This window comes from Engystomops pustulosus, chromosome 6 (assembly GCF_040894005.1).
Source record: "Engystomops pustulosus chromosome 6, aEngPut4.maternal, whole genome shotgun sequence".
Classification (NCBI taxonomy): domain Eukaryota; kingdom Metazoa; phylum Chordata; class Amphibia; order Anura; family Leptodactylidae; genus Engystomops; species Engystomops pustulosus.
This window is the reverse complement of record NC_092416.1, coordinates 52,059,331-52,085,750: the sequence shown is the minus strand read 5'-3', so window position 1 is coordinate 52,085,750 and position 26,420 is coordinate 52,059,331. Positions and strand designations below refer to the sequence as shown.

The 26,420-nt window shown below is 45.0% G+C and overlaps 2 protein-coding genes across 2 annotated transcripts in view; one reads left to right on the top strand and one right to left on the bottom strand.

Annotated features, from left to right (window-relative positions):
- Positions 1-1,969: 1,969 nt before the first annotated feature.
- On the top strand, positions 1,970-2,731 carry LOC140065898 (olfactory receptor 4Q3-like). The gene has a single exon (XM_072113459.1). The coding sequence runs from the start codon at positions 1,970-1,972 to the stop codon at positions 2,729-2,731; it is 762 nt and encodes a 253-aa protein (XP_071969560.1).
- An 11,524-nt stretch (positions 2,732-14,255) lies between these two features.
- LOC140135070 (L-amino-acid oxidase-like) overlaps positions 14,256-26,420 on the bottom strand; it is a 35,863-nt gene continuing 23,698 nt past the window's right edge. The window contains exon 7 of the mRNA XM_072156088.1: positions 14,256-15,344. Within this exon, the coding sequence (XP_072012189.1) occupies positions 14,561-15,344 (784 nt within the window). The 3' untranslated portion in view covers positions 14,256-14,560. The remainder of the gene's footprint in view (positions 15,345-26,420) is intronic.

Genomic DNA, 26,420 nt, shown 5'->3' with positions numbered 1-26,420 from the left:
ATCTCAAGAATATCTCTCACAACCTACTCTGACCTAGAGTGTAATAAACAGCCAATGCATGCCCTCATCATCTCCTGCTTGGACTACTGCAACAATCTTTTCTGTGATGTCTGCGCTTACTCTCTAAAATCATTCCAATCCAACTAATTCCGCTTCCCAACAAATTCAGTTTAAAATACTGAATGTGAGTTACAAAGCCATCCACAATCTGTCCTCTCATTATATCTGTGACTTGACTGTCCAGTACCATCTCACATGATATTAGGGACCTCCTGCTTCACACCCCAACTATACGCTCTTCTCACAACCTTCTCTAGAACTTCTCATGTGCATCCCTCATTCTCTGTGACTCTCTACCAAAACATATCACACTGTCCCCCACCTTGAAAACCTTAAAGCGTAACTTGAAAACCCACCTCCTTAGAATTGGCTACAACACGCAATAATCGCAGTGCTATGCTTCCTCACTTCCATTAACCTCCTATATAGATTATGAGTTCTCATGGGGAGGGTCCTCTTTCCGCTTGTACTAGTTTATTCAAATTTTGTGTATTTTGTACTTACCTTTGATTAAAGCATGAACAGGTATGTGAACCCTTTTATGAATTTACAACATCATAAAATCAATGATGCTGTACATTAATGAATAAACAATAAACATAATAATATTATTAGGGCGCACTCTCCATCTGGCAGGTAGATGTGAAAAAAAAATGTAAAACTCCAAAAAGTTTCCTGAAGATGTTTATAAAATAATGCAAAATTGTCTGCAATTAACAGAAACATAGCTTGTGACTAGTAAGACGATGCTCAAGCTTACAGAGTAATATATATAAGCCCAGGTTTGGACTGGCCCACAGGTGAACAGGTGGATCCACCGGTGGGACCCTGTTCTAGGTGAGCCAACATGCCTTGCATTAGTAGTGCTTTACAGGGTAACCTCACATTTCTTCATACAGACACTCAGCATACATCCATCCTATGTTTCCTCATAATTATATCAATAGATTTTGCTGCAAACTGTACATGTAGCTGTACGGTGGTGGGTCCCAAGAAACAAATGTTACTGGTGGGCCATAAGGGGCCCAGTCCGACAAAGCATATGCCACACATCCAATTATACACTAGAAAAAAGTATTGTGATGTGCAACGGCCCTTAAAAGTGCCACTACAGACAGTCCCTGACTTAAAGGGGTTTCCCCCGATTCCAAGTTAGGCTCTATCCACAGGATAGGGCCTAACTTGCTGATCGGTGGGGGTCTCAGTGATGAGCACCACGCTCTACAATCTCCGTCACTTCCATACAGATGAATAGAGCTGAACGGTCATGCGTGAGCAACGAGTGGTCAGACTGAGGTAACTGGGACCCCATTGGACCCCTTGTTTTCGGGATCTGTGGGGGTCTCATCACTGACACCCCCACTGATCAGCAAGATTGGTCCTATACTGTGTGACTTAGATTCATTGGAAAACCCCTTTAAGAACACCCAACTTACAGATGGTCCCTTGTTACTAATTGAATTCTCCATCCACTGTGAACTTGTCAACCCAAAACAGTAAAACAACTTTTTGGCTAGATTTGTGAATTGTGAAGGTTTTAAACCCTGGTGAAACCTGCTCTCATGAGGAGTCAAACAGCACAAAATTAACACCTCAGATTAGCAGCCATATATGTATTTCATAGAGATCCGTAAATATTTAATATAAGATGCTTGTTAATATGATTTTTAAAACATCTACAAAAATCTGTTAACTTTCTTTTTGGACATTTAGGAAACAAAATCATCAAAAAATGTTTAACATTACGGACCAGCACAATGTGGAGGAGTTCACTCTTCTAGGTTTAGACACTTTTCCTAAATTGAGTATTGCCCTGTTTATCCTCTTGTTGGTTGTCTATGTTCTCATACTTTTTGGCAATCTTCTCATCATGGTAACAGTATATTTTGAGTCCCGCCTCCACTCAGCCATGTATTATTTTCTCAGCAAGTTATCTCTAGTAGATCTGTGCTACGCAACCGTGACTGTCCCAAAAATGCTGATTGACTTTTTAACAAAAAGGAACACAATCTCCCTCAGCAGTTGTATGACGCAGCTCTTCTTCTTACACTTCTTTGCTGGAACTGAGTGCATCCTTCTTACCGTCATGGCCTACGATCGCTATGTGGCCATATGCAACCCGCTACGGTATTCTAGTATCATGAACAAGACTTTTTGTTACTGGCTGGAAGTTGTGTGCTGGGCCATAAGCTTCTTTCACTCCATCATTCAGATAATATTAACTTGTCAGCTAAAGTTCTGTGGCTCAAACAGAATCGACCATTTCTTCTGTGACATCCATCCTCTGTCTGTATTATCCTGCTCCGATATCTTTATCATTGAGATAGTGTTTGTGGCTAACAGTGGCATGATATCTGCACTGTGTTTTATTGTCTTGCTCATCTCCTACATGGGGATCATCAACACCATAGTGAAGACCAAATCTGATGAAGGGATGGGCAAAGCGTTCTCCACATGCGCTTCTCATCTCATTGTGGTCACCCTCTTCTTTGGACCTTGTGTGTTCATCTACTTGAGGCCATCTGTCTCTTATGCAGCTGATAAAATGGTGTCAATATTTTATACAGTTCTAACACCCTTACTGAATCCAATTATATATACACTGAGAAATAAAGAAGTTAAAGCTGCCATTAGGTCATTTTTGGTCAAAAAACTTTTCAGGAGACAATGAAAATCTGATCTTTGTTCTTTCAATAAACAAGAAAATCCAATTATGGGTGTGCAATGTCCCTTCACCATTCCCTATGAAACAGATCAGTGTAGCCCCCAAGTTTGTTTCCGTCTGCTGGAACCATTTTTGTGTTACAACCTGGAGTAACCATTGGGTCTCTGGAGGGCCAGCAATTGTTTTTGAAGCATGAAGTAAACATCAGAACTTCCCTAGAGACATAGGTCAGCCTTATGGTGGCATTTTGAAGCCTGTCTGATGTCAGACAACCTTTAAGAATCCAATTTACTTATTATAAGATTATAAGAGGCATATGTAGGCATATTTGAGGTGCACGTCACATTCTTGATGACTACCTCATCCTCTTCATGAGGTAGTGACTTGCAATGATGTTCAATTAACAGATGTTCCTTGTTTTAGAGACCATCAGTTGCATTGTGCAGAGATGGGATTGATGGCTACAGTATAATACAATACGATGATGATCAGGCTAAGATGCACGTGCAGTTCTGTAAGGTGCCATGGTCGGGTTCGACGGCACCACTTAAACCTTTCACCACCCCAACCATCCTAAACTGAACATACCATCATGTAGACACTTGCATCCTGATTCGGGGCACTTTGAATTTTCCTCTTAAGCCCCTCCATTTGTGATATGAGCCCCGGGATCTGACTGTTACGAGTGCTGTATCGCAGAGAGGAGGAGCTGCAGCAGCACGGGTGGTGGGGTGTGACTATGCTAAAATACCCTGACACCATCCAATCAGAGTCAGAGAAGAGATTCCTTTCTTACGGGCTGAGTACGCGCCGAGCAGCGGCTGCACGCTCCCGGCATCATCTCCCGGCTTTAGCTTGGAACACAGCGTGATCTCGCGTGATCTTCCGTGTGCTGTGCAGAGACCAGCAGCTTCTTGCACCTGGCAGTGCAGACACATGAAGCTGGGAGCACGCAACCACCGCTCGGTGCATACTCAGCCCTTAAGAAAGGAATCTCTTCTCTGACACCCTCTGACGCTGATTGGATGGTGTCAAGGGATTTTAGCATAGTCACACCCCACCATCCGTGCTGCAGCTCATTCTATCTGACGATACAGCACTCTTAATAGTCAGATCCCGGGGCTCATATCTAAGGAACGGAGGGGACTAGGAGGAAAATTCAAAGAGCCCACGAATCAGGATGCAATTGCCTTCATGTTTAGTTTAGTAACCAGATCAACACATTATAATATGCATCTCTCATTTTTTCAAAACTTGATCTCCAGTTTTTAGAAGAACACAAGCTTGATATATGTTTTACTAATTAAAACCACATAGTAAAATATGTTTCTACTTTATGTCTATGTGTATTACGTTACAGTTATGTAATAGAATATTCCAGTGCATTATGCAGGTGAAAAATTCAGGTTCAAAATAAAGTAAAACCAACACAATTGTTTTTAAGAAATAAGAAACAAATTAGCCAGAAAACTTTATATCAATTACCCAGTAATATAATATTGTATATGTACCATTAATATTATAATATTATATATATTTATGTTGCTTTTTATATGCTTTTTTTATGTATATATAAAAGTGAAATTCTGAGTTATACACTAACAGACTGTTTCCACCTTGTTGTTTAATAGATTTAGCATAGGAACTAGGAATGCTCCTCATAGTGTTACATAGTGTCTGAGTTTACCATGAATTCCTTCAATATATTAAAATGCAACATTGTGCCCAAAATTGCCAAATTATACGTTAGTACATTACTGTCCTTGACTGTTTTACATAAGCATAATGGGACACATTTACTTACCCGGCCCTGCGGAGTTCATGAAAGTTCACTAAATTCACTAAGATCGTCCACCAGCGCAGCCGGGCCACAATCCCAACGCACGCAACAAAATCCACAGTTAAATACCTGTCCCAGCGGCGCAAATCCCGAAAACATCGGAAAAAACTCAGAATTGTGTTCGTGGACCCTTAGTAAATAAGCCCCAATAAATCCAATTAAATATTTTTTCTAAAGTATGCCTTCTTTTGCTGACCAACGTACATCTTACTCCCCATAGCCCATGTCACTACTGTTATAAACATGTGATATTCCAGTTATGTGTAAGTGGGAAAAAACTTAAATCAAATTACGTGTAGATGTGATATGGATGACTTGAGAATAGGGTCTCCTAGTCAGCAATGTGACATAGCCTGACACCAGGGGTGTGACAATCTCAGTGTGTGCGACCACAACCTGGTCCGCTGGAAGGGAGGGGCCCGTGGCCATCTCAGTTCTGTGAAAGCCACGGGCCACTGGAGCAGCACAAGAGCCGCCGCAGAGCTCTGGGCCCCTTTGAGCTTGTGCCATGGCAGAGCAGGGAGTAATGCAGTTCCTGTTCTGCCACAATGCACGCCAGCATTTCAGCACCAGCAGTGCAATGACGTCATTGCGTATTCAGTGCTGGGTGCCTTACTGTATGGCAGCGGTCAGGAGAGAAGACAGCTGCCACTCACTGGGGCACAGCAGCAGTATAGTTTTTATTAACTTTTAAACCTGTACAACTATAAAAACAACAGGGGCATAATGAGCAGGAGCAAATTGAGCGGGGGCAAAATGAGTGTGGGCGAAAATATTGACCATTCAGCCAAGGGTATGGGGCATTATGTTCAACAGTGCCAGTACATGTCACTCACTTTATCCAGTCTTATCTTAACCCCTTAATGACCGCCGTGTCAGCTTTTTACGGCGGTCATTAAGGGTACTTCTTCTGACGCGTACGCCTTTCTACGGCGGCGCGTCAGAAGAAGATTTCGGGACACCGGGTCTCGCTGGTGCCGGTGTCGGGCTGTGATATCACAGCCCAGACCCGGCACTAACACCCGGGATCGGAAAAACTCCGATCCCGGGTGTTTAACCTCTTACACGCCGGGGTCAAGCATGACCGCGGCGTGCAAGTGTGTCCCCCGTGGATCAGACCCCCCCGGTGAGCTTACCGGGGGATCCGATCCCTTCTGCCTCAGCCCCGGGTTCCGACGAGTGAACCCGGCTCCTCTCTGTGCCGGGTTCCGCCTCCTGGCAGGACCCGGCTGTGTGTAACTGAGCATGCGCGGCATGCTCAGTTACTTACACTATACACTGCAATACAAGTGTATTGCAGTGTAAAGGCTTGAATAAGCGATCGGATGATCGCTTATTCAAGCCAAGAAGTAGAAAATGTAAAAAAAGTTTAAAAAAAAAAATAAAGAGAATAAAGATAAAATATTATTTTTACGTTACGGTGAGCGGGTGGAAAAAAATGCTAACAATCCAAAATTAAAATTGATGATTTTATTTGTGTCCCCCTTGAAATAGTTAATAAAATCTCATGAATAAGCTTTAGACTCCCAAAATAAATTATCTATACATTGTATCTCATCCCGTACATAATGAGCCCTCATATGTTCGCATTCCCAAAAAAAAAAAAATGTATAGGTCGTACAATGTGACAATACAAATCTGCTGTGAATGGCGCCTCCATTCATTCTATACTCGGCCGTGCGCCCGTACAGCAGTTTACCACCACATATGGGGTATCAGTAAACTCGGGAGGAATTGGGCATCAAGCGTTGCAGTGCGTTTCATCATTTAATTTAATTTATTCTGAAAATGTCAGTTTTGGCCTAAATGAATGTATTTTCCAAAAAAATTCTATCGTTTCTAAATCGCAGGTCCATATTTTTTAACCCATGAGAAACACTTAAAGGGTTAATAGACTTAATAGAAGTTGTTTTACATATGTTGAGGGGGTGAACTTTATATAGTGGGGTAAGTTATGGGGTTTTACTATTATTTAGTCCTCTCAAAGTCACTTGAAAGCTGAGTTGTCCCTCAAAATGTGAGTTTTGGCAATTTTCATGAAAATAAGAAAAATCGCACCTAAAGTTCTGCACCTCATAACATCCTAGAAAAATGACCGGAAGCATAAAATATCATCCCAACATAAAGCAGATATTCTGTAAATGTTAATTATCAAACTTTTTGGGTAGTTTTACATCTTGTCTGGAAACCAGAACATTTCAAGCTTGGAAAATGAAGAATTTTTACAAACTTTTGCCAAATTTTCACTTTTTTTCAGAACGAAACGCAAAACTTATCACTTAAATTTTATAACTAACATGAAGTACAATGTATCACGAGAAAACATTCTCAAAATCACCAGGATATGTTAAAGCGTTCCGAAGTTATAACCAATTATCGTGAGACAGGGCAGATTTGAAAAATCGAGCCTGGTCATTGAGCTGAAAACTAGTGTCGGTGATAAGGGGTTAATAACGTAATTAAGTCAGGAAGACAAGCTGAAGAGTGTCCTTTACTCCATGGGGGGGGGGGGGGGCGCAAATAGCAGACATGGTGGCAACAACCGTTTTCAGAGAGTTCCATCCACTTTTTACAAAGAGACAATGAGTAATAAATCCAATAACTCCACTTTCCAGCTATGGAATTATGGTACATTTTAGCCAGAGGTCAAACACATATCTGGGATCATGGCAACGAGGCAAACGTACATATACAGATATATGATATCGTACGATATACGATTTGCAAAACTCTTAATGGGAGCATAGGTAGTAGGTCATGTTTGGTCTCAACAGAATCTACATATTCAGACGGGCCTGATGCGACCAGAACCCTGATCCTATAACCTCCCATGGGGAACTCATCAAGGCCAGTGATCTGATCGAAGGTAGGATGTTCTCTAGAGCAGTGATTTTCAACCTTTTTTGAGCCGCGGCACACTTTTTATACTTAGAAAATCCTGGGGCACACCACCAATCAAAATAGCACAAAATGACACTAAAACAGTCATAAAAGGCCTCCCTTTACTAATAAAAAACCCCTAGCGGCATCCCTTTACTAATAAAAACCTCTAGCGCCCTCCCTTTACTAATAAAAACCTCTAGCGGCCTCCCTTTACTAATTAAAAGACCCTAGCGGCCTCCCTTTACTAATTAAAAGACCCTAGCGACCTCCCTTTACTAATTAAGAGCCCCTAGCGGCCTCCCTTTACTAATTAAGAACCCCTAGTGGCCTCCCTTTACTAATTAAGAGCCCCTAGTGGCCTCCCTTTACTAATTAAGAACCCCTGGTGGCCTCCCTTTACTAATTAAGAGCCCCTAGTGGCCTCCCTTTACTAATTAAGAGCCCCTAGTGGCCTCCCTTTACTAATTAAGAGCCCCTAGCGGCCTCCCTTTACTAATTAAAAGACCCTAGCAGCCTCCCTTTACTAATTAAAAGCCCCTAGCGGCCTCCCTTTACTAATTAAGAGCCCCTAGCGGCCTCCCTTTACTAATTAAGAGCCCCTAGTGGCCTCCCTTTACTAATTAAGAGCCCCTAGCGGCCTCCCTTTACTAATTAAGAGCCCCTAGCGGCCTCCCTTTACTAATTAAAAGACCCTAGCGGCCCCCCTTTACTAATTTAAAGGCCCTAGAGGCCCCCCTTTACTAATTAAAAGGCCCTAGAGGCCCCCCTTTACTAATTAAAAGGCTCTAGAGGCCACCCTTAACTAATAAAAAGCCCCAACCTCCCTTTACTAATAAAAAAAGACCCTAGCTGCCTTCCCTATACAAATAATAACCTTATATACTTACCCTTGATGTCTTCTTCCGCGTACCTTCACTCCGCCCATCTTCTGTAGCTCCTACATCGGGGCACCATAGTTCAGGGAACTTTCCCCGCGGCACACAGGTTGAAAATCACTGCTCTAGAGCTACCTAGGGTATGTCAAGGGATGTGGCTACAGCTAATATAAGCATGTCACCACATCTGCTCATTGTCTTCACCTAGGAAAGAGTGAGAAGGTTCTTTAAAGGGGTTTTCCCATAAAAAGACAAGTTTCTTATATGTTATCAGAAGAACAAAATAACACATTCTCTAATTCACTGTTATTTAAAAAATGCAGCATTTCACAGAAGTCCAACCTGTCTCTATCAGTCCTTTACGACCCTTTAACTTCTGATTTAGGGTCATGCGCCATCTTGGATTCCTATGTGACAGCCTGGAGATGAGATTTCTATCTTTTTCTGCTCTGAGGCTGTAGCCACATCCCCTGCACGGAGCTCACAGACATTCACCAGTTCACTTCCTGCCAGCACATTGTGAGCAGAGAGAAGCTGCAAACTACAAGGAGATAAGTGATCCAGGGGAAGGGGGAGGCAGGCACATATCTGTGAGAACAGAGATGTAGCAGAGCTGACAATGTAATAGGCAATGCCTCTGTGTAATAGGCATCTCATACATCTCATCTCTCATCTGTCTCATCTCTCTTTCTATGGGGCACATTCATCAGTGCTCATTGCTAGCACTTGCGATTATTTGCCCCAATCCACCACCTTCACGCTAGTTGGGCACTGAGCAGAGGGAGGGTGGCAGGTAGGGGGGATGTGCGGGGCGTTACTGTACCCGCGCAGGCGTACTCGCTGCCGCCGGTGACTTTTCATATGTGAAAAGTGGCCGGCTGCGTATGCTTTCTACGCCAGGCCCTGCTTCCGCTCTTGATGTATGCCGCTGCGAATATGCCGCTGCTAGCACTTGTGATTATTTGCCCGAATCCGCCACCTTCACGCCATTGGGGCATGAAGGGTGGGTCGCACAGGCGCACTCGCTGCTGCAGGCGACTTTTCATATGTGAAAAGTCGCCGGCTGCGTTTCCTTTCTACGCCAGGCCCTGCCTCTTGATGTATGCCGCTGCAAACATGAAGCGGCGGGGCTAGCATACAATTCTGTTTTATTATGCAGATTGTCACAGACACACCGATACCAAATATGAGGGGGGGGGGGGTTGTGTATTTTATTCAATTTTACTGAATAAAAACTAACTTGGAGAAATTGTTAATTTTAGCATCAGCATTTTTTCATATGCATAACTTTTTTATTTTTCGGCTGACAAATCTGGTTAGGGGCTTATTTTTTGCGAGAAGAGTTGTTCTTTTTAGTCTTATTTTAGAGTGTGTAACATCACTTTTTAGAGCATTTTTTAAAAGATATCAATTAAAAATTACCTTTTTTCTGAAAGTTTTTTGCGTTTTTTTCCCAAGCGTTTACCGTGCAGGTCCAGTGACAATTCTGTTTTATTATACTGATTGTTACAGACGCGGCAATACCAAATATGTGAGAGGTTTTTGTGCGTTTGGGATTTTTATACTCCATTATGGGTTTTTATGGGAAAGTGACATTTTAGGGGTTATATTTTTATTTATTTATTTTTTATTTATTTTAGTGTGTAGTGTTTTTAACTTTTTTTTTTACTTATACATACTTGAACTTGAACAAGCGATAATCTGACTTAGACTGCTCTGCAATACTTATTCATTGTAGAGCATTGTAGACAGTTTGCATTCAGACCCCTTCCGGGAAGATCGGACAGCCCTGGACACTTGGCAGACCTCGGGGGTGCCCAGAAGTGGATCGGATCACCCGGTAAGTGGTGCTGGGGGTTCCGATCCATAGGGGGAAGAACCTTACATGCCACGGTCAAGCAACACCCGGCTCCGATCATGGGTGTTAGCGCGCGGGGTCAGCTATAATATACAGCTGATAGCCGCTGCTTCTGGTGCCGGCTACGTTCCTGAGCCGGTGCCAAAAGCAGGACTTTATAGAACGTCCCCGTGAGGGAAGTATCTTCCTGCAGGGACATACTATAACAATCAGGTGCGCGTAGGGGTTTAAAGCAACAGCTGAAGATGCTGAACAGTACAAGTCCAGTGTGGCCCAAGCTTAGCAGACTCCAAGGGGAGATAATTAATGCTTTGAGAAGTCAGATGATGCAACCCTTGAACTTCCAGAGTTTGGCGCCGCATAGGAAGATCCCACTACTTAATTGCTATATTTGATAAATATATTTGACATAATCCCTTAAATATATTGAAATTACTGGACTGCAAGAGTTGAGAGTTGTGGCATTCCCTTATTAGGTTGAGGCCCAAACGGTGAATGACATCTGAGTGTCTTGCTTTGTTATTATCATTAGTTGCACATTCCAGATTTATCATCAGCTTTACGTAAAGGACTTATATGACATCATGTGTATTCATATGTCATGTGAGGGAGGCTGTGAGGCTGTGGCTGTGAGGGGGGGCAGTACCAAGATTTCATTATAAATAAACATGATTTGAATTTGTTATTTGGTATTGTGTGAGGGGCTTTTATATAATATGAGGGACACAGTGTGGTCAGTTGTGGTGTGAGGGTTTTTTATATGATATGGGGGAACAGGGTGGTCAGTTGAGGTGTATATATGATTTATGTGGTGGGCACAGTGGGGTTAGTTGTGCTGTGACGGGTATATACTATTAAGGAGAACAGTTTTTTTTTATCTTTTATCTTTTTTTTGTTGAATTTTTAGTTGCACAGTGTGGTGTATGTGCTGCACATTAATGAAGACATCTGGCTTAGAATAGCAGTGAGAAGCAGGAGCACACCTGCCATGAAGTGAGTTGAGAATCTCACCTCGGGCTGCTTGTCCCCTGGTGGAAATGGGGGCGGGGGGGCGGCGTCAGTAAAAAAGCAGCGAAATAATCATGTCAGAACATGTTGCATTAAAATAACCATGAGTGACTGCGGCATGTTCTGACTAGGAGTTGGCCAGCAGGAGGAGGGGGCCACAGGCTGAAGAGAGTAACAGTGTGGAGCTGTGCAATGGCTGTTACTGGGCTGTGCACGCAGCGCAGCAGTCGGAATGCACACTACTTGTTACACAGCACAGCCACCTAGCATGAGGTGTCCCTGTACGTGTCCCTTTGTGCCCGACCCCACCGCTTCTCTTGAAGAGAGGAGCCCCACACACTCAAGCAGACCAGCTCTGGAGAAGGCCGAGGAGCCACTGAGAATGGCTGCAATACGTTGCTTAATGTTGCGCTCCCACTGGATCCTACGCACTGAGCCTCATCCAACTCATCTGTGCAAAATACAAGACACTTTCATGTCCAGACAGAGCGTCAACTGCTACATCCATCCACCATGAACATTTCTAGCAAGGCTGTGGTGGACAAATGCAAGAGAGCTGATGCTATATATGCACATCTCTTACACATGTCCAATAAAGAAAGTGAAAGAAATTTGTAAACTCCAGTCACACTGTTGTGTTGCAAATTTTGTTTTTCATTATACAAACTTCCAATGTGATGTTTCGGTCAGGCAATTGACCTTCATCAGACTTAGTTTGCATAGGAGTGAAGGGGTAAGGCTTGCATATAGCAATGTGGCACAGAGTAGGAATGGCGGTCCCAGCCGCTTCTGGAGAAAGGCCTTTCAAAATCAAAATTTGCAACACAACAGTGTGTCTGGAGTTTACAAATTTCTTATACTTCAAGGGATTGGGACCCTCTCCAGAGCACCTGTATAGTCCACCCAATTTAGTGTGCAGCAGAAATCCTTTCTTTACTTAATAAAGAAAGTGAGACAGCGCCCCCCTAGGTTTCCCAATGTAAATCTTTGTAATAGGTAAAGAAAGGCAGCAGTCCTTAAAATCTGGTGCAAATAAGACATGCTCTGTATTCAGAGAATGATGCAACTTTATTCTCTGAATAAAAAGCACAACTTATTTGCAATGGATTTTATGGGGTGCTGCTGCCAGGCACACATGTTCATGTTAGCTGTACTATATTCAGCAGAACTGAGGTGGATATACTGTATGTCACAGAGTTGAGATTGCAAATTTTGCTTCATGTTGCTATGCACAAATGATCTAACATCAAAGTACAGAACTAGACGTGTATTACTCAAAATCCAAAACATGTTCGATGTCCCCATGTCCCAATTGAGATGTATGTAAAGAAAATAAGTCCAAAAGTCTGATCGCTGCTTTTTTGCCATTTAGTATAGAAAGCAGTCAATGAATATGACCTGAAATCACTATGAATGATTGGAAAAGATACAAATGAGTGATTTTTAAAATGTAGCTTTTACTATCATATTAAAGATAAAACAATGCAAAATAGAGTACTGATGATTTAAGCCAAATCTTCTGCATGTAGTGCCCATCTAGAAAAAGAAAACCATAAGCGTGTAAGGGCCTAGTGATCTCCTATAGGTGTACAGAGCAACAATTGTGCAATAGAGAACCTGGTGGAGGGCTCACCTTTTAGGCTAGCGATTTGCAAGCCTGGAGGCTTTTAACCGTTGGGCTAATGACTGCACAAAGGGTGTCTTAAGTACAGGAATAAGGCCCCGTGGGTTTTTCTCTTCCTTTCTGATTTCCTGCGTATGCCATGGTGGTGGGGGCTATGTGACTAGGGACGGGCCTGTGTCGTGGGTGGTACAGGAAGTGAGCATAGCTTAAATAGGAGCTGCAGCTGCCACTCACCCTCTTTCTGGATCGTGTTTCCCACCCGCCCTCCCTTTGTTTAAAGAATTTTCGGCGTTACGATTGCCACAGCTGGCGGATATTTGGGTTATTTCAACTTGAATACAAGTCTCTGTGTGTTTATTAGCAGCGAATATTGGTTCAGGGTTAAAGGGGCCTGTGCTCCCGGTGGTTTGGGCTTAACTTTATTTGGGCAGTCACACGTTAACGCACAGATTAACCGTGCACGTTCCTTCATTTGGATGTATATGGATATTGGTTGTTGTTTGTCAGCAGAAAGAAACGTGTCAGTGTGACAGTCCAGTGAGTATGAACATACTACATCCATACGAGCTGCATGGGACAGAAGCAAACAGGGTGATAGAAAACTGTTGTTGTTGATAGTGGTCAATTTGACTGAGTCACTCACCCTAGAACACCCTATTTCCGAAGTCTATCAAGCCCTAGATGCCTAACTTTGACCTAATAATGACCTATTACGCAGGTTTAGTCCCAGTGATGTAAGAGCAAATGTCAAAAATAGGGATGACAACCCAATCCCTATAGCAACAGATCATAGTCATAGGGTTAAGCACCCAAATCCCGACAGGATCTGTTTCACCCTCCCTGGGCTCATCAGGGGATACCCGTCGGCAAAGATACCCTTCCTTTAGTGAGAGATGCAGAGGTTAAACTAAGCCAGGCAATGTAGCGGGTTTTGGGGATGAATGTGCAGCGCCCCCGTACACAGCCAGAATAACCAGTGGGTCAATGTTTTTTTGCCATTTAATTAAAAGTTATGAAGATGTTGTACAGCAGTAAATGAAATATCAAAGTGTTCTGGGAAAAATAACACCTTACACAACTACATGGACCAGTATGAAAAGGGACCAGTGGCAGAATATGGTGAAACTTTAACATAATGTATAATGATTGGACTGAGGAGGTGGGGGGGGGGGTGTCTTTCTATAGTTTGCCTCAGGCAGCAGAGAGGCTAGGTTCACCCCTGGTGAGAAGCCATGGACAGGAGAAGTCACCATGAAGTCCTGTACTCAGAGGAGTAGATTGTCACAAGTTACTATATGCCTCCTCTACCCTGTGTGTGGGAAGATTCTCTGGTAGAAAATTAAACTTTTGTCCACAATATTATTTGTATTGAGAAAGTAATCCTCGCATTATAGTTTAAAAGAAAATCATTTTATTTCTGTATATTAAAACGTATTCATGACCATCGTAGGAATGAACTGCTGATGTGTTTCAGGTAAGCCCTTTAAGGAAACCTACCATGAGGAGTCTACCATGAGAAATATATCTGATGCTGGATTCCTTCCACCTGCCTCTGCCCTAATCTGTAATTTTAAAAATCAGTAGCCTCTGCAGTTAATTTACATATTGCTAAAATAAGGTTTAGAACAAGTTAGGTTAGGTTCCAGGATTATTAAATTACAGATTAGGGCAGAGGCAGGCAGGAAGAATATACCATCACATCTACTTCTGATAGTAGCCATGCATTTATACAATCAACCCAAATTAATTATTTATGGAGAAACTTATTGCAGTCTCGGTGGATCTCACTTGCTGCTCTCACACCACTCTTTGCAGCTGGGTCCATCCAGCTATGAGGAAAAGTTGTGTGCTCCCCAGCAAAGTATAGTCTTCCTTCTGGTCTGGATAAATCTTTAAACATATCTCCAAATTGATACGGTGTGAAATAGGCAAGTGCTCCCATTGAATAGGGATCCAGACTCCACTTCTTCACTACATACTTTGGACAGAGGTTTTTCAACTCCTCCTTTGGTCTTTTATGGATGATGGACAAATCTTCTAGGACAATATTAACACATTCTTCATCGCTGAGTGATAGAAAGAACAAGGAATCATCTTCTAAAGTGTATGATGCCAGGAGCACACCTCTGCCATTGGTGAAGTTATGACTTGGGTAGTAGATGTTACGAGATGGTCGATCAGTAGCACTTCTTCCACCAACTATTCCATCCTTCTCCCAGAATCTCTCATTACAGCTCAGAAGAATCTTTGTGGCACTTGTATAGTGAATAAAACTCAGAGCATTGTACTTCTCATTACTCAGTGGAGGACTGAAGTTTATACGCCTGGTAGCCTTGGCGGTGGAGGTGATGATGACATAGTCAGCAGATATGTTGGTGAGAGAGGATGAGTTGTTCTTCCTGTACTGGACAACCACTGATTTGTGGCTCTGTATAATTTTGACTACAGTGGAATTTAGACTGATGGCATTTGGTAGACGTCTGGCAAATTCTAAGGGTAACTGGTCGAAGCCTCCAGTGATTTCATCTAAACTGGTGAGAAAATAAGTAGAAGATACTTAAAATGTTTGTTCTACGGATTCAACTACATATACTTTAAATATCTATTTTGGTACTTTAAACATTTTTGGACTAACAACATTACCAACATGCAATAAATGTGTTCTGATTCCTAGGTCCAAAGCAACAACATAAGTGCAGACAGAACAAGGCGGAGGTTGGGAAACCAGTTCTTGGTCACCTTGCTACTCCAACATGATAGAAACATAGCAATATTTAGTGCACAATAATAAAGCTAGGGGTTCAGCATAGGAAGAGGAGGCAAACCCCATCCAAGTCATCCCCCAGCCAGGTGTAACAATATTCTTATATACAGTGTCCATATAGTCAGGGTTTACTACTCCGGCTTCATAGTACATGCTGTGTACTTGCAGCACTTGTGCTGTGAAGCTAGGGTGTACTACTCCAGCTTCATAGTGGATAATGCGTAACGTCATTGCTTGTGCTTCACCATCAGCATCAAACAGGCGCTGAGAACCATAGACCAATGTATTTTTAAACATTTTGTTTTTTTTAAGCGGTCACAAACAGTAACTGTATAGGACAATTTGGAACACTAAACCACCAGTCCATATGCATCAACTGAATTTTTAAACAAATAAAACTTCTTAAATGGACCTGGACAGAAATGATGGTTCCCTGAAAAAAATGTGAGAAAAGGGAGATGGTTCCTCAAGGTGTGTCCACTAATTAGCCTCACAGGTTCAGTGGTCTGTGTATAGGGCTACAGCTACTCATTGTACTATATAAAGGGCTACAGCTACTCACTGTGCTGTATATTGGACTATAGCTATTCACTGTGCTATATATAGGGCTACAGCTACTCACTGTGCTGTATAAAGGGCTACAACTACTCACTGTGCTGTATAAAGGGCTACAGCTCCTCACTGTGCTGTATATAGGGCTACAGCTGCTCACTGTGCTGTATAAAAGGCTACAACTACTCACTCACTGTGCTGTATAAAGGGCTACAACTACTCACTGTGCTGTATATAGGGCTACAGCTACTCACTGCACTGTATATAGGGTTACAGCTACTCACTGTGCTGTATATAGGGCTACAGCTACTCACTGCACTGTATATAGGGTTACAGCTACTCACTGTGCTGTATAAAGGGCTACAGCTACTCACTGCCCTGTATATAGGGCTACAGCTACTACCTGTGCTGTTTGGTGAAATGGTGAGTACCACACTCAACATGGACCAGAGGAAGCAAAGGAAAGAGTTGTCTCAGAAGCTAAGAAAAAATTATAGGTATAGGTAAAAGCTATAAGCTCCAAGCAGTTTGATCAGGAGATTAAAGGTGAACTTCAAGCTCGAGGAACATCAGTGTCAGTTCACACTCTGTTGTTGCTTAAGCCAAAGTACACTTAATGGGAGACGACCAAGGAAGTCACTATTGCTGAAAACAAATCTTAAAAATCAAGACTGGAATTTGCAAAACTTTATTTTCACAAGCCACAAAGCTTCTGGGAGAATGTCCTATGGACAGGGGCAGACTGGCCATTCAGCCCACCGGGGGAAATCCCAGTGGACCAACTAATTTGGGGCCGGTCCTGGGCAGGTGGGGCCAGTCGAAAAATAAAAAAACATGTCCTCACCCTTCCGAAGCTCCACTGATCTAGTCCGTCTGGTGGTGACAGCTCCGTATGCACCGGCGGTTCAAACACTATGCTGTCAGTCGATTGCCGATGTCATAGTCTGTGCGACGCCGGCGGCGCACAGAGCTGTCACCTCTGGCCGGACTACATCAGCGGAGCTTCGGGAGAGCTTCGGAAGGGTGAGTACATGTTTTATTTTTATGTGCTGGGCAGGGCACTGGCTGACTATATACAGGTCGGGCAGATGGCTGTATACAGAGGGGGGCGGGCTAGCTGTATACAGAGGGGGGCAGGCTGGCTGTATACTACAGGGGGGCAGGCTGGCTGTATACTACAGGGGGGCAGGCTGGCTGTATACAGAGGGGGCAGGCTGGCTCTATACAGAGGGGGGCAGGGGCTGGTGGGCTGTATACAGGGTCAGGGGCTAGCTGTATATGGGGGGGGGGGGCAGGAGGGCTGTATACTGGGGGGCAAGGCTGGCTGTAAACAGGGGGCATAGGCTGGCTGTATACAGGGGTGGGGGGCAGGCTGGCTATATACAGGGGGTGGGGGGCAGGCTGGCTGTATACTGGGTGGGGCAGGCTATATACTGGGGGAGGCTGGCTATATACCAGGGGGCTGGCTGTATACTGGGGGGAGGCTGTCTGACTGTATAGTGGGGAGGAGCGGTCTATAAACTGGGAGCTGTCTTGCTGTATACTGGGAGCTGTCTGCCTGTATACTGGGGGGACTGGCTGTCAATAGACAAGGGAGCTGGATGTATACTGGGGGGACTGGCTAGCTATATACTGGGGGGACTGACTGGCAATATACTGGGGGGGCTGGCTGGCTGTATAATTGGGGGCTGGCTGGCTGTATATGAAGGGGCTGGCTTTATACTGGGGGTGGGGGGACTGGCTGGCTGTATACTGGGGGACTGGCTGGCTGTATACATGGGACTGCCTATTGGTTGTATTAGTAGTAATAGTAGTTATATTCTTGTACATAGGGGGCAGTATTATAGTAGTTATATTCTTGTACATAGGGGGCAGTATTATAGTAGTTATATTCTTGTTCATAGGGGCAGTATTATAGTAGTTATATTCTTGTACATAGGGGAAATATTATAGTAGTTATATTCTTGTACATAGTGAGCAGTATTATAGTAGTTATATTCTTGTACATAGGGAGCAGTATTATAGTAGTTATATTCTTGTACATAGGGGGCAGTATTATAGTAGTTATATTCTTGTACATAGGGGGCAGTATTATAGTATTTATATTCTTATACATAGGGAGCAGTATTACTGTAATATATTCTTGTACGTAAGGGGCAGTATTATAGTCGTTATATTCTTGTTTATCAGAGAAGGTATTTTAGTCGTTTTTTTTGTATATTTATAAGTCAGTATTAATTTGTGTTTGCTTTAAAAAAAAAAAAAGAAGTGCTATTCCTGTATAATGGAGGCAGCATGAGTCTCTTTCTCAGCGTTGTACATGTTAATTTAGACCATCTATAAACAGTTTGTGGGGAGTTTAGTAACTCCTCCCACATGGCCACACCTACCTGCTTTGACCGCACCCACAGAATGGGGCCACTTTTAAATTTTTTTCCAGGGTCACTTTAAATTCCCAGTCCGCCCCTGCCTATGGACAAATCAAACTAAAATGTAGCTTTTAGGCAAGGCACATTAGCTCTATTATCACAGATGGAAGAATGTAACATATCTTGAAAAGAACACTGTACCTAATGTGAAATATGGAGGAGACCCTGTTATTATGTTCAGGGGCTTCTTTGCTGAATCAGGCACAGGGTGTCTTGAATCTGTGCAGGTTACAATGAAATCTCAAGGTTATCAAGAGATTCTAGAGAGAAATGTTCTGCCCAGCGCCAGAAAGCTTAGTCTCAGTTGCAGGTCATGGGTCTTGCAAATGGATAATGACCCAAAACACACAGCTAAAAAACATAAAACACAAAAATGGTTAAGAGGAAAACATTGGACTATTGTGAAGTGGCCTCCTATAAGCCATGACCTAAATCCTATTGAGCGACTTTGAAAGGAGCTGAAACATGCCGTCTGGAAAAAGCACCCTTCAAACCCCATACAACTGGAGCAGTTTGCCCATAAGGAGTGGGCAAAAATACCTGTTTGGTCAAAATACCCGCAGAAGTATCATTGACAGTTACAGAAATTGTTTGATTGCAGAGATTGCCTTAAAAGGATGTGCAACAAAATATTAAAGAGAACCCGTCATGCAAAATAACCCCCCTAAACTAAATATATTTTCATAAACTGCCATTAGAGAGCATTGCCTCTGCAACACCCTCGCCGATGCAATGGCGAAGGAGTGTTTGCGAATACGTCCCACCTGCATGTACCCACATCACACTACATGGTCCTTATAGGACATAGGGGATATTGCAGTGGTGAATCCTGCCTGGCAAGGCAGAAGTTAAGTATTTTGTATGATGCAAGATGCTATTGACCAATGATCTGTGTTACATCCTGTGCTTTGTAAGCTGAGATGTGATTGGAGGAGCAGCCACCACCTGACCAAAGGGAGGTAATAAAACCCCTGGCCAGGAATGTTCTGGAGATTCTAGTAGGTCTCAGATCTGAGAGAACACTCAGAGAGATTCTAGTGTAGGAGAATCCTAGAGATCAGTGAGTGAGTGAGCAATCTCTGTCTAGCCCATACCAGAGCAGGAAGAGCCTAGCCCCTGCCTCTGAAGAGTGGAGTCTAAGACTAGAGTTAGTGTAGTGAGGAAAAGGGGTATCATCTTACCTTTAAAGGTGATACCTGAAGCCCTACAGGACAAGCTGAAGCTTCCTACCAGGACACAGCTGCCTCCCAGCCTGCCCTCTACATCCAGGCTGGTGAACTATCTCCTGAGGCTCCCTCCAAAAGCATCTCAGCACTCCATCTATCTGTTAAAGGCACGTTGCTGCGGTTCCTGCCGGTTCAAATAAAGAACTGTAAGTTGTTTTCTTCAACTTCTGTCTCCGTCTGGTCCCTGCTAATACGGCTGCCTTCATCACCGGCACCCTGTCCATCACCCAGAGACTCACACTCGGGACATTAAGGGGTTGCCCCAGGGAGATCCGCTATAGCAGCCTCTCCCTCATCATTTCTTGCCAACACCACCCTGCTGTAGGACAGCCCTCCGGTTCCCCCGTACCAAGCACCGTGACAATAGCGTGCTTAGGCCGCAACCGCCAGCCACTCCGGTACCGCGGGCCCCGGCTGTCTCCAGGCCTCACCTCAAGGGCTAGGCCCCGGTGGGGGATGTTGCAAGTGGCGTCACGAACAGGATTGATACTTCTGTGCCTTATTACGGCATTAAAGACTTTCCTTTATTGAAAAGACTGTGCTGCCTAACCCTGCTGCCATCCGGGTTTAGGCCCAAGTAATTGTGTGTTTCTGGATTGAACTGTGTTAATGCTGCCACGTGCTGCTCCAGCACTCAAGAGGTTAATCCCTGCAAGAACTGTACCAGCTCTGCTACATCCGGCGCTGCCGCGCCTGAAGATTTTTACCTCAGAAACTGTGGCGCAGCAAATAATTCAAGCCCGCCAAAACCTTCACTGGCGGGAAACCCAGATGACTCACCAAACTCCGCCCACGCGCGAATGGCGCGAACCCCGCCTCCTGTGGCGCAGGAAAAATTAGAGCCCGCCACAGCTCTTGGCGGGAAGGACTTGGACTCCTCCCACTGGCTCGAGGCGGACTTCCTGCCCCGCCTCAGAGAGGCGCCAGAACTTGTGCTGATCTTGGAGAGTGAGGTCAGCACCATGTGGGGTCCTCCGCCATTCCCCCCTGTGGAGCAGCCGGAGTTCTACGAAATACTGGAGACTATGGTCGTGGTCTCTGCCCAGCCGGTCCGGAGACCCTCCGCTGGACATCGGCTGCACCGAGGACTGACCCGGGCCTTCGTCACCAGGACGTGTTTCCAAACGGTGACGCAGCACCAGGTACCACCCGGGCGGTTCCTCGTGCCTCTCCCGGCTACCATGCTGGTACCGCGGACCCACGTGGAGGCGCCATGTGGGGAGGCCCCGACTCCTGTCGAGCCAACGCCTGGGCCTATTGCTGCCGCTCCACCTGCTCCGAGGCCTACCATTCCCGCTGTTCGGCCAGCCCCGCTGTGATGGTTCCTGATCCTCCGGCAGTTCCTGATCCTCCGGCACCTACCTGTCGCCCAAGGAGATCCGAGCCTGCACCGGAGCCACGAGCCCCAGCACCGGCACCTCCGCAGCCTCAAGGCCGAGGTGAGGCCGTCCGCCGGCGACTCCGAGACGCTGTCTCGGAACAGCGACGCCGAGAGAAGGAGGCCCAACGGTATATGGCCGGCCGGTCTACAGCTGGAGCTTGGGTGGAAAAGAACCGCACCACCGGCATGGTCCGGTTCTTCGATAAGCAACGTGGCTATGGCTTCGCCACCCAGGACTACACCGGACGGGAGGTATTTATTCCCCGCCGGTCTGTCAAGAGGCCTGACTTGCCAGAGAGACTGCACAATCTGAAGCCAGGAGAGTGCATCAAGTTCTCCCTGCAGGAGGGGCCCCGAGGACCATGGGCGGCTGGTGTGATCCGGATCCCGGACTCCGATGAGGACCGCTACCCATCGTACGACGAGCTGTATGAGGACGACGAGTGGCTGGAGTCCCCGAACACTTCTTCTTCCTCGGCTGCGAGTCCCCGGGCGGTGACCCACGTGAATGCCCCATCCACGGTAATCGTGAGTACGGGTCCCATTGCCATCCATGGGCCGGGCATGATCCAGGGCGCCACCCCCACCGTCTCCCCTGCCGGGAGCATTGCCAGGTCCCGCGGCTCTTCTGTGGGAGATGACATTCCGGCTAGTGAACCTTGTCCGGAGGTTCCAACGAGGCCCACTTCTCCGCTTGCCGGTTACCAATGGGGTGATGACCCGGCCCCAGAAGAACCGGAGCTGGAAGGGGCTACGGCGCTGCCGCAGGTCCCTGTTTATTTTCTTCTGGACCCCTCCGTGGTCCCTGGCTCAGTTGAGCCCCCGGCTGGAACAGCCGACACCCCGGGCGACAGCGCTCCTCCCCCTGAAGGTCCGGAGGATGTTGCTGCACCTGCAGTACCTGCTACTGCCACCGGGTGTCCCCAGCCGGCACCTACTCCCGCTGAGGATCCACAGGATTCCCTGCTGGAGCTGGATCCTGTCTCTGCTGAACCCAGCGATGCAGAGTAACCCCTGAAGGGCTGTAGCCCACTTCAGGTACTGTACCATGTGTATATATGTGTATTTATCTCCATTTTCCCTAAAGAGCCAGAGACTTTCCTGAGACTCTCATCCCTATTTATCTCAGTCAAGAGACATACCTTGAACTGATTACTGTCTTGTGCTATGATAGCACCCCTTCCTCTGCCACAGCAGTGAATTTCTTCAAAGGACTCTGTCCCTCTACACAAAGAGGAGACCCTTTGCTTCTTCTTAGTGCACTTTTCCCCCACATCAAGGGCTGTACCCAGAAGATGGACTTTGTCATTAGAGACCTTCTGTGAGACTTTTGCCAGATACTACCAGGGGAAAGTTGCTACTTTATTTATTGTCATTTTGCACTTAATGCCTTCCTTTTTAGGTATGGACATTCTGCTTGCACTCTTTATGCCTTTTCTTTGCAGGAAAAGAGACATTTACTATCTTGCTACCCTGAGTAGCCTATCTACCTCTGTAACGTTTGTAACATTCAAGATGTGTACCCATTGGGCTGCTAAGCCAATGTGAGTTGACCTGTTTGCACACTGTCAAGATATATGCCAGTAGTCTGCATTAACCCTTTCATAGGCTTTTCAGGTTGTAGTGTGGCTGTGTCAGACCGTCTCTATGTAAAACACTGACCACTACCTGATCCCACATGGGGGTAGTCCGTAAACTGCGGGTCCTACGGGGACCGGGGGTGTTACAGAGTTAGCACCTGGATGCCACCCATGGGTAAGGATGCCAGTCAGGAGGTACTCGTGTCACATATGCCAATGTAATGCATATACACACATTATATAATTGCCGCCAGGGAAGAAGTGTTAATATAACAAATATACAGGCCTTGGTGCAAGGAGTGGATTACAGTACATGACACCACACCTTTCCTACTGTACAGTTCGGTTTAATGGCGTCAGCGACCAACTGTCATACAGCTACATGTTTTTGTCTTAGTCCGACACCAACCCAGGTGCCTGTCTCCAGGACCATGGGCGGTTTGTCCCTACACCTCACACAGCCTGCACTTCCCAGAAGTGCCCTTAGCCCCCTCTGTGCCCCAAACCATCTGTAGTCGAGCCGAGGGCGGCTCTTTCAATTGCCCCCGGGGTATGCAACACCCTCGCCGATGCAATGGCGATGGAGTGTTTGCGAATACGTCCCACCTGCATGTACCCACATCACACTACATGGTCCTTATAGGACATAGGGGATATTGCAGTGGTGAATCCTGCCTGGCAAGGCAGAAGTTAAGTATTTTGTATGATGCAAGATGCTATTGTCCAATGATCTGTGTTACATCCTGTGCTTTGTAAGCTGAGATGTGATTGGAGGAGCAGCCACCACCTGACCAAAGGGAGGTAATAAAACCCCTGGCCAGGAATGTTCTGGAGATTCTAGTAGGTCTCAGATCTGAGTGAACACTCAGAGAGATTCTAGTGTAGGAGAATCCTAGAGATCAGTGAGTGAGTGAGCAATCTCTGTCTAGCCCATACCAGAGCAGGAAGAGCCTAGCCCCTGCCTCTGAAGAGTGGAGTCTAAGACTAGAGTTAGTGTAGTGAGGAAAAGGGGTATCATCTTACCTTTAAAGGTGATACCTGAAGCCCTACAGGACAAGCTGAAGCTTCCTACCAGGACACAGCTGCCTCCCAGCCTGCCCTCTACATCCAGGCTGGTGAACTATCTCCTGAGGCTCCCTCCAAAAGCATCTCAGCACTCCATCTACCTGTTAAAGGCACGTTGCTGCGGTTCCTGCCGGTTCAAATAAAGAACTGTAAGTTGTTTTCTTCAACTTCTGTCTCCGTCTGGTCCCTGCTAATACGGCTGCCTTCATCACCGGCACCCTGTCCATCACCCAGAGACTCACACTCGGGACATTAAGGGGTTGCCCCAGGGAGATCCGCTATAGCAGCCTCTCCCTCATCATTTCTTGCCAACACCACCCTGCTGGAGACCTGCCAGGCTGTAGGACAGCCCTCCGGTTCCCCCGTACCAAGCACCGTGACAATAGCGTGCTTAGGCCGCAACCGCCAGCCACTCCGGTACCGCGGGCCCCGGCTGTCTCCAGGCCTCACCTCAAGGGCTAGGCCCCGGTAGGGGATGTTGCACCTCTATCCCTTCATTGTCCCTCTACATGCCTGTAAACCTAAGCAATGAGGTCCTAAAGCTGTATGCAAATGACCTGTGAAATGTCCAATGAAGCATTAGCATATTCAAGCTGTAACCTTATTCATGAGTGGGAGGCACAGACACACCCCCAGTGCATGACTGACAGCCTGTATAATGTTGTGAGGCTGTATAATGATGTGCTTCCTGGTGCTGGTGGCCACACCCCCTGCAGCCTGTGTGTGCATGTGTGTGTGTATAGGAGAGATACAACAGCTCCAGGCAGCCATGTTACAGCAGAACATGTCAGATTCATGTGTAGCTGATGTCTGTGTCTCTCACCTGTATATTAGGAGGATGCAGTATGTCAGCAGATGACATACACACACTAGCCATGCTTTACTATACATTACACACAGACATGAGCAGGGGGAGGAGAGTGGAGGGGGAACAGGGGTGACATCACTGCCTCTGACCATGTGACCAGCCTCATTTACATGATAAAAATAGATGAATTTACAATGAATAATGTATGAAATAACTAGATAAAGGCTGGGATGGGATCCTTGTCAGCTGCTCCAACAGGTAGAGGTGACAGGACTAGTGACAGAGACCTAATGACAGATGTCCTTTAACCCCTTAACGCTGAAGCCACTTTTCACCTTCCTGACACGGGCCATTTAAGAGGTTATAACTTTGGAACGCTTTAACATATCCAGTTGATTTTGAGATTGTTTTTTTGTGACACAATGTACTTCATGTTGGTCGAGAAATTTAATCAATATATTTAGTATTTATTTATGAAATAAATGGAAATTTGCCCAAAATTTTGAAAAAAACAATGTTTTCAAAATTAAAAATTTTCTACTTTTTGGAAAGTTGGTCATATCACTAAAATAACTTGATAACTAACAATTTCCATATGTCTGCTTTAACTTGGCATCATTTTTCAAACATCTTTTCCTTTTTTTAGGATGCTAGGAGGCTTATAACTTTAGGTGCAATTTTTCAGATTTTCACGAAAATCATCAAAACCTACTTTTGGAGGGTCAGTTTAGTTAGAAGTGACTTTATAAGGCCTACATGATAGAAAACCCCCACAAATGACACCATTTTAGAAACTACACCCCTCAAAATATTCAAAACAACCTTTGGGAATTTTGTTAACCCTATGAGCGTTTCATGAGGGTGAAAGATAAATGAAAGTGAAATTACAGAAATGTAATTTTATCTTACTATAGATTCATTGAACACTAAAATTTGCACCTTCACAATGGGTTAAAAAGGAAAATGCATTTTACAATGTTGAGGGCAATTCCTCCTGAGTATGCCAATACCCATTTTGTCACTGTACCCTGCTGTACGGGCACAGGGGGGCACTTGGAATGGAAAGAGCGTTGTTTCGTTTTTGCAGGGCAAATATGGCTGAAAAAGTTTTCATGTGTCAGGATGCATTTGGAGAGCCATAGTGGTACCAAAACAGAGGAAAGCCCCAACAAGAGACACCATTCTGGAAAGTAAACCCCTTGGAGAGTTTAGCAAGGTGTAATTTGTGTATTTTCCCCAACAGGTGTTTGATTCAATTAGTCCCCAAAAGGAAAAAAAGGTGAAAATGTTCTCAAAAAAGTCACTTTTACCCCAAATTTTTGTACGCCACAAGGGATAAAAGATGAAACAACCCCATAAATGTGTAAAACTATTTCTCCTAAGCACAGAACTGCACCACTTTTGCATATAAAGTGTTGTATGGGTACACAGTAGGGCTCAGAAGGGAAAGAGGGGCTTTGGCCTTTTAGAAGCCAGATTTGCTAATCATCCTTTACAAGTGTCAGGATGCATTTGGAGAGCCCTAGTGGTACCAAAACAGAGGGGACCCCCAACAAGTGTCACCATTTTGGAAAGTGCACCCTTTGGAGAATTTAGCAAGGTGTAATATGTGTATTTTCCCCCACAGGTCTTTGCTTCAATTAGGTCCCTAAAAGGAAAAAGATGAACATTTTCCCAAAAAAGTCACTCTTACGGCTAATTTTTGTATCCCATACGGCATTAAAGATGAAACAACCCCAAAAAATGTGTACTAGCATTTCTCCCGAGTATAAAATTGCCCCACACATGCAAATAAAATGTTG

What these genes read in the sequence shown, in the direction of transcription:
- LOC140065898 (XM_072113459.1), top strand. Translation starts at nt 1,970, where the DNA reads ATGTATTATTTTCTCAGCAAGTTATCTCTAGTAGATCTGTGCTACGCA.